This window comes from Lepus europaeus, chromosome 16 (assembly GCF_033115175.1).
Source record: "Lepus europaeus isolate LE1 chromosome 16, mLepTim1.pri, whole genome shotgun sequence".
NCBI classification, from domain to species: domain Eukaryota; kingdom Metazoa; phylum Chordata; class Mammalia; order Lagomorpha; family Leporidae; genus Lepus; species Lepus europaeus.
Window position 1 is genome coordinate 78685515 of NC_084842.1, and position 16700 is coordinate 78702214.

General features: G+C 36.3%; 1 protein-coding gene across 1 annotated transcript in view; it reads right to left on the minus strand.

Annotated features, from left to right (window-relative positions):
- The window catches only part of NCAPG (non-SMC condensin I complex subunit G), a 38865-nt gene that overhangs the window by 18837 nt on the left and 3328 nt on the right, over positions 1-16700 (minus strand). Inside the window, exons 4-13 of the mRNA XM_062213083.1 lie at positions 14541-14686; positions 13838-13922; positions 12122-12314; positions 11549-11698; positions 10676-10816; positions 9127-9250; positions 7834-7920; positions 7329-7508; positions 4084-4194; positions 3301-3420 (exon numbers count right to left, since the gene is read on the minus strand). Of these exons, the coding sequence (XP_062069067.1) occupies positions 3301-3420; positions 4084-4194; positions 7329-7508; positions 7834-7920; positions 9127-9250; positions 10676-10816; positions 11549-11698; positions 12122-12314; positions 13838-13922; positions 14541-14686 (1337 nt within the window). The remainder of the gene's footprint in view (positions 1-3300; positions 3421-4083; positions 4195-7328; positions 7509-7833; positions 7921-9126; positions 9251-10675; positions 10817-11548; positions 11699-12121; positions 12315-13837; positions 13923-14540; positions 14687-16700) is intronic.

The window sequence follows — 16700 nt, forward strand, 5'->3', positions numbered from 1 at the left end:
CATGGGTGGCAGGGGCCCAAGCATTTGGGCCACCTTTTGCTGCTTTTCCAAGGTCATTAGTAGGGAGCTGGATTGGAAATGGAGCAGCCAGGATCCAAACTGGCATCCACATCGGATGCTGGCATTATAGACAGCTCATCTGCTTTGCCATAATGCCACCCCAAAAGAACTACTTTTTTTTTTTTTTTTTTTTTTGACAGGCAGAGTGGACAGTGAGAGAGAGAGACAGAGAGAAAGGTCTTCCTTTTGCCGTTGGTTCACCCTCCAATGGCCACCGCGGCCGGTGCGCTGCGGCCGGCGCACCGCGCTGATCCAAAGGCAAGAGCCAGGTGCTTCTCCTGGTCTCCCATGGGGTGCAGGACCCAAGGACTTGGGCCATCCTCCACTGCACTCCTGGGCCACAGCAGAGAGCTGGCCTGGAAGAGGAGCAACCGGGACAGAATCCGGTGCCCCGACCGGGACTAGAACCCAGTGTGCCGGCGCCGCTAGGCGGAGGATTAGCCTGTTCAGCCATGGCGCCGGCCTAAGAACTACTTTCTAAGCTACACATAAATGAACCCTTCTGTACATTAAGTTCTAAGATTTTTATTCCATGTAAAATTTTTATTCTACATTCTAGCACCTCAAAGCTCATAATCAGAAAACCAGGAAATGGTAGAGAACTTATGGATCCAATTACAATCTGCCCTCCCCATTCATGGTTCTGTATCCAGAAACAACCAAATAAGGACTCAAAATATTGGAAAAAAAATGCATCTGTACTAAAAATATACAGACTTTTTTCCTTGTCACTATTCCCTCAACACTACAAATAAGAACTATTTACATAATATTTACAGTGTATTAGGAATTATAATTTAAGTATTTTTTAAGTTATACAGGATATGCATAGGTTATACACAATTACTGTCATTTCACATAAAGGAATTAAGAGTCCAAGAATTTCGGAATCCACAGGTATGTGTGGGTGTATATGTGTGTCATGGAAATAATCCCCTACATATACTAAGGGCCAAATGTACTTGGCAAAATTTGTTTGAAAATGTAAGATTTTATTTCCTGGACACCTATAAAGCCTAAATTTCATAATTACGAGCAAATCTTCCTTGGAATTATTCACACAATCACTGATGCCAATACCTGCTATGTAAAAAGTAATGACTTTCTGTAATACATGGAGATTATTTCTTAATTTCAAACAAAACCAGATGATCCATCTGGACGAGTACCAAAATTTTTCTTGTAGTTCATTTACAAATGAACCTTTCACTATTTTAAAGATAATACTGGGGGCCGGCACTGTGGTGTAGCAGGTAAAACTGCCGCCTGCAGTGCTGGCATCCCATAGGGGCACCAGTTCAAGTCCCAGCTGCTCCACTTCTGATCCAGCTCTCTGCTATGGCCTGGGAAAGCATTAGAAAATGTCTCAAGTCCTTGCACCTGCACATGCGTGGGAAGACCCGGAGGAAGCTCCTGGCTCCTGGATTTGGATGGGCACAGCTCTGGCCATTGCGGCCAACTGGGGATGGAAGACCTCTCTTTCTCTGTGCCTCTCCTTCTCTCTCTCTGTAACTCTTTCAAAGAAATAAATAAATCCTTAAAAAAGTAAGATAATACTGACATTCCGTATTACCAAACAGAATTCAACAGTAATAGCAATTTTTCTGTGATAACAGCATAGGATGAAAAACACAAAGAGGCATTAGGAATCTTCATCACTACATATTATAATGAACTACTTAGCTGCCAATCTGTCCATGATCTCTCAGAAAATTAAAGCAAAACCCTGAAATACCCAGGGATTTTTTTTTTTTTTAACAAAAGTATGGTTTTAATTTTCCTCCTTTTATACAAGCTACAGGCCAGTCTGGCTAATTCTAGGACACATGACTATTAAGACCTAATTTCCTTCTTGCCAATGTCATATGCAATGTTAAAGTATGTTACAAGATAAGAGAACTATATTTGGGAAAAATTCACTTTACTCGTTGAGTCTTGTCTTTAAAAATAACTTTTTCAAGAAAACAATGATACATATCATCATAAGTTATTTTCAGGACAGGTACAGAAGGCTCTCCTTTGCTATAGATAGATAGATAGATACTTAACATGGATACCTTACTCGTTCTGTCTCTTTAAAGAACTCTAATACCACCCTTTTCATGATCCCAGTAACCACAACTCTGATCCAAGTCATCATCATCTTTTTCCAGAATTGCTGAATATCCTCCTTATTAGCATTCCTGTTTCCATACTTGTATCCTTATAGTTAGCTAATACTATAGATTGGCAAACTATGCCCCACAGGCCAAAGCCAAACACTACTGGTTCTTAACAGGCTGCAAGTTTGGAATACTTTTACATTTTTGAACAATTGTACAAAATTCAAATTCCAATGTCTCTAAATCAAGTTTAATGAACTGCCACACTCATTTATGTATCATCTACAGCTGTTTTCACACTAAGACAGAACTGAATACTTGAAACAATCACATGGCTCACAAAGTCTAAAATATTTTCTCTCTTGCCCTTTACAGAAAATGTCTGCCAACCCCTCTCTAGTCTACACCAATCCTGTACCCAATCATATCATAACAATCTACTCAAAGCCCTCCAATTTCTTCCCATCTCATTCACCAGTGAAAACTGCTAATCTTTAGTCTGTAAATTCCTAGAAGACACAGGCATCCTGCAAATCCTTTTTCCTATTATTCTTCACTTTGTTTCAATGTTTCCTATCCAGGTATCCTCCTGCTCATTGAACATGCCTAGCAGAGTACTATCCCAGGGCCTGTCCTTGCCCTTCACTTTCCTTGGAAAACCAGATATCGACTAGGTTCACTCCTTTGCTTCTCTCTGGGATGGGCCCAAATACCAAATTAGTTGTGAGGCCTATCTCCACCAAAATCCCCCTTTCTCTCTTCTCACTCCCTATTCCCTTTCTTTGCTTTATTTTTCTCTGTCATATTATATACATACATGTTTCTTCTTCTAAAATGTAAGCTCCATTAGGACAACTTTCTTCTTCTGTTTGTTTATATTACCTACGTACCTTATTTTGTCTAGGTCTAAATCAGTACTAGCACATAATATTCACTCAATAAACAGTTGCTAAATGAATAATTAATAGTTTCTTAACTGATATTTCATCATTTTACAGTAACATTTTAATAAATCAAGATAAAAATTGAATTGATTGCCCATCATCTTCAGAATACATTCAGAGTATGAGAATTATCATCACACGCACACAGTAATTCAGAAAATATAGTCAAGCTTTTATCAAAAAATAAATCCTACCTGCAACAGCAATACAAAGTGTTTACTTGCAAAGTCCTGATTCTGTAGTCCACAGCATCCCAAGCATAAAACAGCCAGATTTCTTACTACAGGATGAACACTTATAATTCCAGGAAGAATCTAACATAAAAAACAGCATGTAAAATATCTCAATAGTTTTTAACAAGTAAATGATAGCATTTTGGATACATCTGAACAAAAAGGTTATCTGTATGTATTTAATATATTAAAATTAATTGTACCTGTTTATTTTCATTTTTTTGTAGACCCTAAAAATTTAATGTTGCATTTGGTTTAAGCTAAATTCCTGTCAGAAAATGTTATTTTAGAGTTCTGCAGCACTCATGTCACTATAGTCAATACAATGGGGATTACCTATGACAGGTTACTGTAAAAGTTCTTTAAATATAACACAAATTCCTTTCACAGGGCTCACAATGTCAAATTTGTCAGTCTTTCTATATAGCAAGATTCCAATACTTAAAATATTCCTGCTGTGTTTCAGTGTTTCCTCTTACTATTTGAAGAACGTACATTCTGCATCTCTTCCTAATATAAAACTTTTTCAAACCTTTTAAAAGAATTATGACTTATGTATCAGGTCCTTTACCTGAATTATCTTATTTAATCCTCACAATAAAGTAGCCACTGTATACATATTTTTCACAATTTGTATTTATTTGATATTTAAAATACTAATGTTTTTATTAAGTGCTACTAAACAACTTATAAAATGAGGAAGGAATAATGTATAATAAAGCCTCTATTTAGCTACCAACATACCAAAGATTCAATGATCCCATTCATGGTTGCTCCTATACCTGTTGAAATGGACATCTGTTTCAATAGTTCATAGCACAAAATCAGACACTTCTGTAGAGTTTCAGCATCATTCTAAAATAAAATACAACATATTCAGCATTAGTAAGAATATCTTTTGCCTATCCCTTAAATGTTTGCTTTCTCAGAGCTTTGTCACTCAACATATGTATTCCCAGAATGATCCTATCTGGTCATACAGCTTAATTTATTATCTATGAGCTAGCCCAGCTATATTCTAAACTTCAGATTATTATATACAATCACTACCTTTTGGATATTCCACAGGCTCCTCAAACTCAACCTGTCCATAAAGGAATCAACTCACTGTTATTCACAACTTTACCCCTCCTGCTCTACCTTCATAATGTCACCACCATGTACAAGTTGTTCACACCAAATAATCTAGGATATATATATATATATATATATATATACATATATATATATATATATATTTTAAAGATTTATTTGTTTGAAAGGCAGAGTTACAGAAAGGCAGAGGCAGAGAGAGGTTCACTCCCCAGATGGCTACAATGGCCGGAACTGCGCTAATCCAAAGCCAGGAGCCAGGAACTCCTTCTGGATCACCCCCGTGCGTGCAGGGGCCCAAGAATATGGGCCATCTTCTACTGCATTCCCAAGCCATAGCAGAGGGTTGGATCGGAAGTGGAGCAGCTAGGACTCAAACTGGCACCCATATGGGAGGCCAGCACTACAGGCAATGGCTTTACCCACTATGCCACAGCGCCAGCCCCAGGATATATTCTTGACTTTGTCCTCTTCCTATTACCAATTCCCAAATAACCTCTCAAAGCCATTGCTTCTTTCTATGTGCAGTCAGTTCAGCCTGCCATCATCTCAAACCTAAAAAAGGCTCCCAACTATTATGCCTGTCTACTCCATACTTTCACTACTCTCTGAAACATTTCTGAATGAGTGGCCTTATAGAACAGGGAAAGAACACTGCCACTTAAAACACTATTAGTTCACCATGAATTCTTAAGTGAGGCCCAAATTATTTAATTTTACTTACATAAGGCCTCACATGACTTGGTCATTACTTTTCTCCCATATTTATCTTTAATGTTTCTGTCAATTTTCTTTTTAAAATATTTATTTTTATTTATTTCAAAGACAGAGTAAGAGAGAGAGGTAGAGGCAGAGAGAAAGGTCTTCCATCTGCCGGTTCACTCCCCAAATGGCCGTAAAAGCTGGAGCTGAGTTGATCCGAAGCCAGGAGCCAGGAGCTTCCTCTGCATCTCCCACATGCGTGCAGGGGCCCAAGGACTTTCCTAGGCCATAGCAGAGAGCTAGATCAGAAGAAGAAAAGCCAAGACACGAACCAGTGCCTTTTTGGGATGCTGGAGGCTTAGCCTACTATGCCACAGCAATGGCCCCAACACATCAGGCCTCTTAACCTTCTGGACTATCACACATGTCATCCAACATGTCTATAACATAACCTTAACAAATTAATAAGCAGCAACCTAGAGCCACAGTTTGGATTTGAATCCTGTCTCTACCATTTACTGTATGTGTAACTTTGGACAAATTACTTGCCATTAATAAAATGAAGATAATAGAACCAATCTTACGGGGTCAAAATGAGAATTGAACAAATTCACACTTGTTGCACTATCACAGAAAAAGCATCCTTTAGCTGTTGGCTTACATTATTCTTATTCAAATCTCAGTTTAAAACATTCTTCTTCTAGGGAAGCCAATGACACTCTATCTGGGTTAGTAACCACTTCACAAAATCTGTATACTTCCCTGATCACAACATCTATTACATTATGCTGAATTGTACTGATAGATGTATGGCCCTCAAACAGGACAAAGGGACATATAAAAGGTCAAAGTAAGTCAAGTTAAAGAGTTGATATTAACCATAATAGACTACCTTTGCTAATATCTTCTTAATTGAAACCTGTAGTTTGTTATTTTTCAGATAACATATTTTCAGTAGTTACACTATATTTGCTTCTCAAATAATCCATTAAGCTATTGGGCACCGGTTAATCCTCTGCCTGCGGCGCAAGCATCCCATATGGGCACCGGTTCTAGTCCCGGCTGCCCCTCTTCTAATCCAGCTCTCTGCAATGGCCTGGGAAAGCAGTAGAAGATGCCCCATGACCTTGGGCCCCTGCACCCGTGTGGGAGACCAGGAAGAAGCACCCGGCTCCTGGCTTTGGATCAGTGCAGCTGTGGCTGTTGCAGCCACCTGGGAAGTGAACCAACGAATGGAAAGACCTTTCTCTCTCTCTCCCTCTCACTGTCTGTAACTCTACCTCTCAAGTAAATAAATAGAATCTTTAAAAAATAAATAAATAAGCTATTAACTGTGAAAATAAAATTCACTTATTGGGAAGATGGGGTGTTGGAGTAGGGATGTTTATCTAGAAGTCAAAGATATAAGTTGTGAAATTCTCCTTTAAACTCTTTTCTGGCTCAGCATTTTCTTAACAAGAATACTCCAATCAGCACTTCCAAAACCAAAAGTATAACAATAAATGTTCATTAGGAAAATTAAGATCCTAAAAGATATGAATTAAAGTTAACAAATATACTAATTGATACCATTATACTGTAGGTTAAAATAAGTTCATAGGGAAAGAAATAATCCATTTAAAAGATAAATTTAATAAATAAGACTTTTAAAAAAGACTGCTGAAAGCTTTAAATGTTATTAGACATCAAGTTGAATGTTTTGTTAAAAAATAATAAAGCTGCTTAGCGTTTTCTAAAAACATAAGAGTAATTAAGCTTTAAAATACACAAGCATAATGGTATGGTTTCCACAGAAATTCTTTTCCTAGCAGTAGAAAGGATATGGGTCTTCCACAAAAAAGGGAAAGATGAATGCATTTTCCTTTAAACCATTTAAAACAAGAAAAACAGAACTCGGAAGTAAATCACTATGAGGCTACTTTACCTGGCAAAGAAAAACAACCTTCAGATCCTAAAGATTAGCATGACAAGGGAGCAAATAAATCCCTAACTAAAATAATTACAATTAATTAAAGCCTTTCAAAATCCAAAAATACAAAGGAACAGAAAATTTTTTTTTCATTTTAGTTCATTTTGTAGTTATTAATCCCTCAAAGGTCAATATATTCTGGCAATTTTATGAGTTAAAGAAGATAAGACTTAATTGAGATGATTAATAACAGATACAGATGAGATTTACCATGAAAAATGTATACCTTCTCTATGTGGACTTCTTTAATTTCAAGTTGCTCTGTCTCTTTCAATAGCTTTATTTTGGCATCCTCTAGTGCTTTTATTTCTTCTTTTAATTTTGATGCCTGATTAAAATCTTGTAAAGTAATGCAATTTTCCAAAGCTTCTTTTGCTTCAATAAGTTTAACTTTCATTTCAGCCACCTAAGAAAAGATATAAATCATTTGTTTAAACACAAAACAAAAATTAATATGATTATCTATAGCAAGCTGAAAAGTATTATCTAATAGCTCAGTAACCAAGAATCTAAGCAGTCAGGCATATACAAAGTTGTAACCTTCCAGATACAGGGTTCAGCAAGTTATTCAGAATGACATATCTGGTCACATTTTAGATACTTGTAGTTTAATAATTAATCAATAATTTGACTCTGTGAAAACAATTTCAAAACTAAAACAAGAAGAAATAAGAGTTGCACAACTACATTATTCTCAACTCATTATACATTTTTCTAATTTAGAAGACTACCTTGACTTCTTTTTTTCTTGCTTCAGATGGGTCATTAACACCAACAGTAACAATGGGTGCTCGAATCTCCGAAATAACTTCTGTAACCTGATAAGTTATAATTCACAGTACATGCTTTAACACATTTATATCAGCAAATAATACCAAACCATTACATAAAATTCCAAGTAATAACCATCATCTATTGAAAAACAGGGCCAAATATACATATAAAAACAGCAGACATGCTGTTAGACTATTTGAGAAAAATAAATAAATAAATAAAAAGACCAAACAATAAATACTTCGGACTAAAACCTAAAACTGCTTGAAGGTAAAATCAATAGGCATATAGACATTGAAGATAAACCACACTTCATGTAAGAATGAATTACGGTGCATAAGACTGATTATAGACAGTAGCAACTAAAATTCTCTGCCTAAAATGATCCAACTCCTCCTTTGTTCAGTTCTGTGCAGTTAAGTATAGAAAAACAGTATATTCTTAATTTTTCTTTTCCATACATACAACATAAGGAAATACTTTCCTTTCAGAGCTTCTTGGACTTCGGAGTTGGCTATTTCAGGTAAAAAGCTGTCTCCAGTAAAAGTACTTAAGTGGTTGCTGGATAATCAAAACTAGGGAAGTTGTAGATGTGTAAGTATGTACACATAAGGAGAGGCTGGAAGAGACAACCTCTGAACTAACCTACAAGTCAAATTATATGATTTTACGGAAAAAAAAAAAAAATCATATAAATCTACCCTCTTGGTTATTCCAAATTAAAAAAAAAAAAAAAAAAAGCACTTCAAAAAATAGTATAGTAGATAATATTTATTTGTGTATCTACCAAGCATGTTATGCATATTATCTCAACAATAGAAAAGTAGGTTTCAGTGTTAATCCTATTTTGCAGATAAATAAAGAAGCTAAATAACTTGCCCAAAGTCACAAAGACAAAAAGCATCAAAAGGACTTTGAACCCAAGTCACATATGACTTGAGCAAACTCTCCAATACCCTAATGCCCAAAGCCTCATGGGCAAAACCTCATCCCACTTTTCTCCTCCTCCCAAACCTGGTCCACTTCAAATTCATTCAACACAGTAATAGGCATACTAAAAAGAAAAGACTGACTTGTTTTAATATGTGTATGGGAAGGGGAGAGGTCAGAGAAAAAAATGTGATTTTAAGAAATTTAAAAATTGTTACACAAAACTAAAACAAAGCAAAAACAAAATTAAAAGTTCTAAAAAGAAAACAATCTTCAACATCAATTACCAAAACTTTTTATCAGTGAAGAAAATAACTTACAATTTGTGTTCTCTTATTATCATCTATAATGATGTGGAGTAGTCGCTCAACAAGAAAAGAAATTAGGGATATTGGGGTAGTGGGTAAAGTAAGAATTTCCTGTAAAATAGCCAGCAGCCGTTTCCTGCAGTCAAAAAAGAATTAATTTAAATATCACTGACAGAATACATTTTATCTCTAATAGTCACACACTCCAAAGACTTAATCACATCAGTCTCTGTTCTCTCCTTTAATCACTATAGGTACAAAAATCCAGATGCATAGACTTTAAGTCAAAAATTCATATTATACAGTACTTGATTTTTATAAACCACCCTCTAATCTCCAGTAAATAAACAATGACAAAACACCAGAAATAAATAAACCTCTTATGCGTAGTATGGCAAGTCTTCTTTGTAATAAAAACAAATGGATTTTTAACCAAAAATCCTGCAGTTTTATTAATTTACTCCAAAGAAATTGAATGGTACGTATATAAGTAAACATACAAACACATATATACATACATAACCACACACATGGGCAAATAAAGACATTTTGGTCAAGGACAGACCATATATATGATGGTGGTCCCATAAAATAATCTAACAGAGCTGAAAAGTTTCTAATCTTAGTGACACGATAGCAAAACCACAGTAACATTGTAGCTCAACGTATTACTATGTGGTGTTACTGGTATAAACAAGCCTATGTGTCAGTCATATTAAAGCATAGAACATATTATAAAGCACAATATATAATACTTTATAATAATAAATAAAATAATAAATGACCATGTTGCTGATTTATTTGTATCATTATTTTAGAGCATACTTCTACTTATAAAAAATTTACATTTTTACAAACAACTTTATGATGTTTCACTGGCAGCAGCCTTGTACACATCACATTTACTATGTCTCTTAATTGCACTGAGAGGCCACATCTAGTGATTGGTCTATACCATATAGGTTTGTGTAAAAATACTATATAATGTTCCAACAGCAATGAAACTACTAACTACATATTTCTCAGAACATTTCCCAACTGTTAAGCAATGCATGCTAAATATGGGTATGCACTCCCATATATGGATACACAGGGCTGGTGCTATGGCATAGCAGGAGGGTTAAGCCACTGCTGGCAGCACCAGCATCCCATGTGGGCACTGGTTCATGTCCCACCTGCTCTGCTTCCAATCTAGCTCTGTGCTGATGCACTTGGGTGAGCAGAAGATGGCTCAAGTACTTGTGCCCCTACACCCTCATGCGAGACCCAAAAGAAGCTCCTAGCTCCTGGCTTTGGCCTGGCCCAGTCCCCGCCATTGCAGCCACTTGGGGAGTGAACCAGTGGATGGAGGATCTCTCTGTCTCTCCTTCTCTTTCTCTCTTCTATAACTCTACCTTTCTTTTTTAAAAAGAAAAAAAATAGAAGAGGAAGAAAAAAAGAAAAATTTTATAGTACTACAGAGACACAATGTAAATATATTTAACCATATTATAACATGAAAATATTTCAATATAGGAAATTAGAAGAGCAAATTAGAATAAGTGTTAACATTTAGATATACCTTCCTCCTTCTTCACTGGTATCCAAAGACTTAATAATTAGAATCAACTGTTGACCTATGAACTCTTTTGTCATCAAATTTTCAATATAGGAAAAATCACCCTTCTGTTCTTCATTAACAACAGGAATGCTCTTGATGTAACTAAAACAATAAGTAGAATCTTTTACAAAACATCAAAACATCAAAGAGATGTCAACACATCCTTCCCTCTCTGGCACTATGACTTTCAAATAAATAAAATGAATCTTTAAAAAAAAAAAAAAAGAAAGAAATTCTGCTCTCACAGGAGGAACTAAGCTCTTTACATGACAATTTTCAGTAACTAAAAATTAATTTCCAGAGAATCCAGGCCCATAATTCATATTATATGGAAGTTTTAAAGAAAATGCTTTAGGGACAGGCTTTGTGGTGCAGCAGTGAAGACACCACTTTGGAGTCTCAAAGATTCAGTTTCCTGATATTGTGCCTAGGAGGCAGCTCAAATACTTCTGCAATACCTCAGCAGAGTTGAGTCCTGATAGAGATGAAAAAACACATGGACCCCAAAATCTTACTATCTGGACATTTCAAAAAAGTTTGTCAATAAATTTCACAAAGTAACACATCATTACCAACTTTATGGAGAAATGTTCATATCACATCTAAACAGTTTTGAGGAAATTATCCTAAAAATATTGACTCCGCACTTTCAGTATACTGACTAGCACAAGATATTCTTCAGACTCAATGCATGTCCCCATTTATCCCTGTATATCCAAAAACAGAGGAGTTTTAAAATTTATTTCTAGTTAGATATGATTTTGAGAAAGGAAGTAGACAGGTTGACATATGTAGCAACATAAGCACAATCCAAACAAAAAATAATAACTTTACCTCAGTAAATATTCTGCATATACCACAGGCTCTGGCAAAATCTGTTCCAAAAATTCTTCACCTTCATCTCCTTTTGATTTCAAATGTTCACATAGGGCACGCCAATACAAAGCAATTTCAGGAGTTAAGGTTTCAACTGGAATCAATTTCCTTCATTTAAAAGGAAGAGAACACAAGAAAGCCTGAACTTTATATCCAGGTTAAATAACTGCACTCATTATAAAACTAGGAATAAGAAGCAGATTTGAGTTATAAACATCATTCTTTTAATTACAAAATCATTAATTTAACAAAAATGAATCAAGAACCTTAAAAAAAAAAAAAAAAAAACAAGGAAAGCAGGCATATCATAGGGTTATACGTTTTCAGTTTATTTCGTGGTATGCTATTGGGATTTCTCATAGAAAGTTAATACCTAAATCACAGTTAAAATGAAGGAGGAAACACAGCTAAAGTAGAGAATCTATGATAAATCAATTCTAAAGGGTGGGGTTGGGAGTGGCAGTAGGGAAAAAAGATAATCTCAAAATAAAGAAAACAAAAAGGAACAGATAAAATGAATGCTTTGTGTACCTGCCATCATTGTTTTTACAGATTCCCACCAGTTCATTGAGAGGAGTCACCGAAAATAAGGCACTGAGGACAGAGACCGCCACTTCGGATGAATTTTCTACATCTAGCCGATGAAGCAATTCTAAGATATTTCCTTCGGTGAATCGCAACCAGCCTTGGAGAAGATGCTTCTTCACTGCGTGTTTCACTGCATCTGTTCAGTCATTTGAAGCACAGGTGAACAAAGGCTCCCTCTAGCTTCCAATTTCTGTATTCTGTCTGCTTCAATTAACTTTCATTAGATCAATGTTAACATAAAGTTAATATTTATGGTACAACTAAGTAGAGCTTAAGAGCACATTCAGGGGTCTGCAGTGCCAGCTTCCCATATGGGCAGTGGTTCAAAACCCGGCTGCTCCACTTCCTATCCAGTTCTCTGCTATGGCCCAGGAAAGCAGAAGTTGGCCCAAGTCCTTGGGCCCCTGCACCCACACAGGAGCCCCAGAAGCTCTTGGCTCCTGGCTTCAGATCAGCTCAGCTCTGGCTGTTACGGTCATCTGGGGAATGAACCAGTGAATGGAAAACCTCTCTCTCTCAATGGTTCTATCACTGTAACTGTCTTTCAAATAAATAAAATAAATCTTTAAAAAAAAAAAAAAGAGCACATTAAAGAAAAAAGGTATAATGATATTGCAGAGGTCACTATTATGCTTACTTCCAAAAAAAATGGAGAGGGTTCAGCACCAAATTCCAACCACTACTCCAGCCTACTCCTCCTCCTCCAGATTCAAAAAGGGGCTTCAGGTGTTAGTCTAGTAAATATAATATGTATTATTTTACTTGTTGCTTGACTTCATCTACTACATATGATTATTATTTGGCACAGTACATCATACATCACTGAACAAATCTTATTCTTAGCTTTCTTATTTTTAAGTTTATTTGAGAAGCAGAGAGAAAGGCAGAGACAGAATGAGTGTTCCCATCCCAATTTACTTCCCAAATGGCTGCAACAGTCCCCAGCCAGGGATGAAACCAGAGCCAAGAACCCAGAGTCTCCCAAATATGTAGCAAAACCCTAATTACTTGAGCTATCATCACTGTCTCAAAGAGTCTGCATTAGCAGAAAGCTAGAGTCAGGAGATAAAGGCAAGAATCAAATCCAGATACTCCAGTGTGGGATTCAGGCATCTTACCCACTAGGCTAAACACTGGCCCTTACTTTTAGCTTTTAAGATCATCCTAGTCATCAGTCCCCTGAGAATGTTTTCAAACTCAAATTGATTTTCTTGCCAAAGCAAAATTGAGCCATCTTTTCTCATGTGAGTTACAAATTTTAAAAATATTCCTATAAATACATTCTCTAGTTTAACAGGAGGGGTGGGAAAAACTAGGAAAACTACTAGTCTGACTATACCTAATTCTTCTTTCTGATGCACAGAACACATAAACAAAAAGAAGAGAATGTTTTAAAGAGAAAATGTGAACAAAAAGAAATCCTAATGCACATGAACTATACAGACTTAAGTATAGCTTTCTTCATCTGTAAACACAGATGAAATACCAAGATCTTTAACCCTAGGATATATTTTCTATGTAATAAACACAGATAAGCTTCACTACGTTTATAGAAATGATAGGCTTCCTCAACCTAATTTATGACATTTATTTCCTAAGCCTTACTAAGCCTGACCTCAAAAGAAACTAAAGTTTTAGATATAAAGATGTGTATCTTACCTGATCTGTCATTAAGACCTTGTTGAAGAAGCATGACTCTCTGAGCAATGGACATAGCTCTCATATGAACCTTTTCAGCTAAAACCTTGAAAAGATAATAAGATGGTGATCAAACAACACAATTTGTAGATCTGATAACTAGTCATATTACCTTAATCTTAGAAAATTACCCAGAATATCAAAAAATTTACGTTAAATTATTTAATACATTAAGATTCTACCTAAATTACCTATATTCTGCTTCAAAATTTTTTCGTACAATTTTTTCAATTTATTTGAAAGGCAGACAAATCTTCTACCCACAGGTTCACTCAAGGAAAAGTCTGGAACTCGGCCGGCGCCGTGGCTCACTAGGCTAATCCTCCACCTGCGGTGCCGGCACTCCGGGTTCTAGTCCCGGTCAGGGCGCCGGATTCTGTCCCGGTTGCACTTCTTCCAGTCCAGCTGTCTGCTGTGGCCCGGGAGGGCAATAGAGGATGGCCCAGGTCATTGGGCCCTGCACCCGCATGGGAGACCAGGAGAAGCACTTGGCTCCTGGCTTCTATCAGCGTGGTGCGCCGGCTGTGAGGCACTGGCTGCAGCAGCCTCTGGGGGGTGAACCAACAGAAAAAAGAAGACTTTTCTCTTTGTCTCTCTGTCCACTCTGCCTGTCAAAAAAAAAAAAAAAAAGAATATACCTACAGAAGATCTTGGACTTATTTACCTGATAAGCCAGCTTTCTGACAGCTTCTTTCACATCTTTGGTGCGTCCTACGATTTTTGGCAAAGTCTTTGCTGATGGTGCAATACATGATAATACTGCCCGCCTAACTTCTGGGTTTGAATCATTTTCAATCAAAGTAGTATATGCTAAAAATAAAACAATATGCTTTAATAATACAGAAATTATTTAACAATCACAAAATAGCCCACATTCTGATATTTTTAAAGTTTTTAAAATGATAAAAATATCATTTTCTATTCTTACACTTTAATTCTAGTTAAAAATTTTTTTTCTACTAACCTCCCTTCTAAGGATAGAATGAGAAATTAGTCAATGGACTGGGCATGAAAGCTAAAACTGAAAATAAATAGCACCAAAAATCCATAAAAAATCTATAAAATTATGGTTTTTTATAATCCTCAACATCTAGGAATAAGCTTAGGACAGAGGCATTATTTTAAACAATATGGCTTTATAATGCTTCATTATTTTGATTTTTTAGTAAGTTCTAAAAAGAAATACTTTCTAGCATTACTCAGTGAAACAAAATCTACTTCTCATATTTAAACATTTATTCACCTGTACTAAGACATATAGACTATCAAACATGTTTTGGGCAGTATTACTCTATGAATCATTTAATATCAAAATATATTGATTATAAAATTGGTAAGAAGGTTGGGCTGGCGCCGCGGCTCACTAGGCTAATCCTCCGCTTTGCGGCACCAGCACACCGGGTTCTAGTCCTGGTTGGGGCACCCATCCTGTCCCGGTTGCCCCTCTTCCAGGCCAGCTTTCTGCTGTGGCCCGGGAGTGCAGTGGAGGATGGCCCAAGTGCTTGGGCCCTGCACCCCATGGGAGACCAGGAGAAGCACCTGGCTCCTGCCATCGGATCAGCGCAGTGCGCCGGCAACAGCGCGCCTACCGCGGCAGCCATTGGAGGGTGAACCAACGGCAAAAGGAAGACCTTTCTCTCTGTCTCTCTCTCACTGTCCACTCTGCCTGTCAAAAATTAAAAAAAAAAAAAAAAAAAAAAAAAAAAAGGACAAAAAACAATGAAATGTAAGCATGTACAAAATATACCTAGGCATATATGGAAAAACTAAAGATGATTTATCTTTATGACCCCAGAGATAGGTTAAAGGTCTCTTAAACAACAGATTAAAAAGCATAAATTCTAACAGCAGAGATTAAGCATTAGATTTTTCTGTTAAACAAAAGATACCCCACAGCCTTCAGAAGAAGCAATTTACAATTCATATAACCTAAAAAATTCCTTTTCAGAATAAAGAATTCTAATAAATCAATTAAAAATGATTTTTTAAATTAAAAGCCCAGAAGAAAAAGGAGTAAAACACATTAACAGGCACTGTAGAAAAACACAGTCACAAGACATTGAACAACATTTTGTTCAAGGACAACCATATATAAGATAGTACTTCAAATTATAATGGGGCTGAAAAATCTTCTTGCATAGTGACACTGTAGCCATCCCAATGTCAGCACAAGACACTCATTTATTTGTGGTGATGCCAGTCATACAATATTGTCCTTCCAATCACAGAAAAATATGGCACACACAATTCAGTACAGAATATAAAACTATAATAACGATAATAAGTGATCATGTTACTGGCTTATGTATTTACCATACTGTATTTTCATTGTTAGAGGACTTTTTATAGTTAACAAAAAAAAAAAAAGTTACAGACAGGTGTTTGGTCTACCAGTTAAGATATTACTTAGGATGACTACATCCCATATCAGAGTTTTTGGGTTTAAGCTTCCTGGTAATACACACCCTGGAAGCAGCAGGTGATGGCTCAAGTCACTGAGTCCATGTCACCCACATGGGAGACTTGGCTCAAGTTCCTGGCCCCTGGCTCTCAGCTTTGGCTATTATGGGCATTTAGGTAATAAATGAAAGGATGGGAGTGAACTCTATCAGATTCTCTCTCAAAGAATAAAAAAAAAATTTTTAAGATTACTGTGAAACAGTATGCCATGTTACACAGTAGCAGTTTCATAATCTCATCTCTTGGTCAAGAGGCCTCATTGGGTGACTGACCTACACCATCTATGTTTGTGTAAATACATCTTATAATTTTTATGCAATGAAGAAATTACCTAACAACCTATTTCTCAGAACATGTCCCTGTC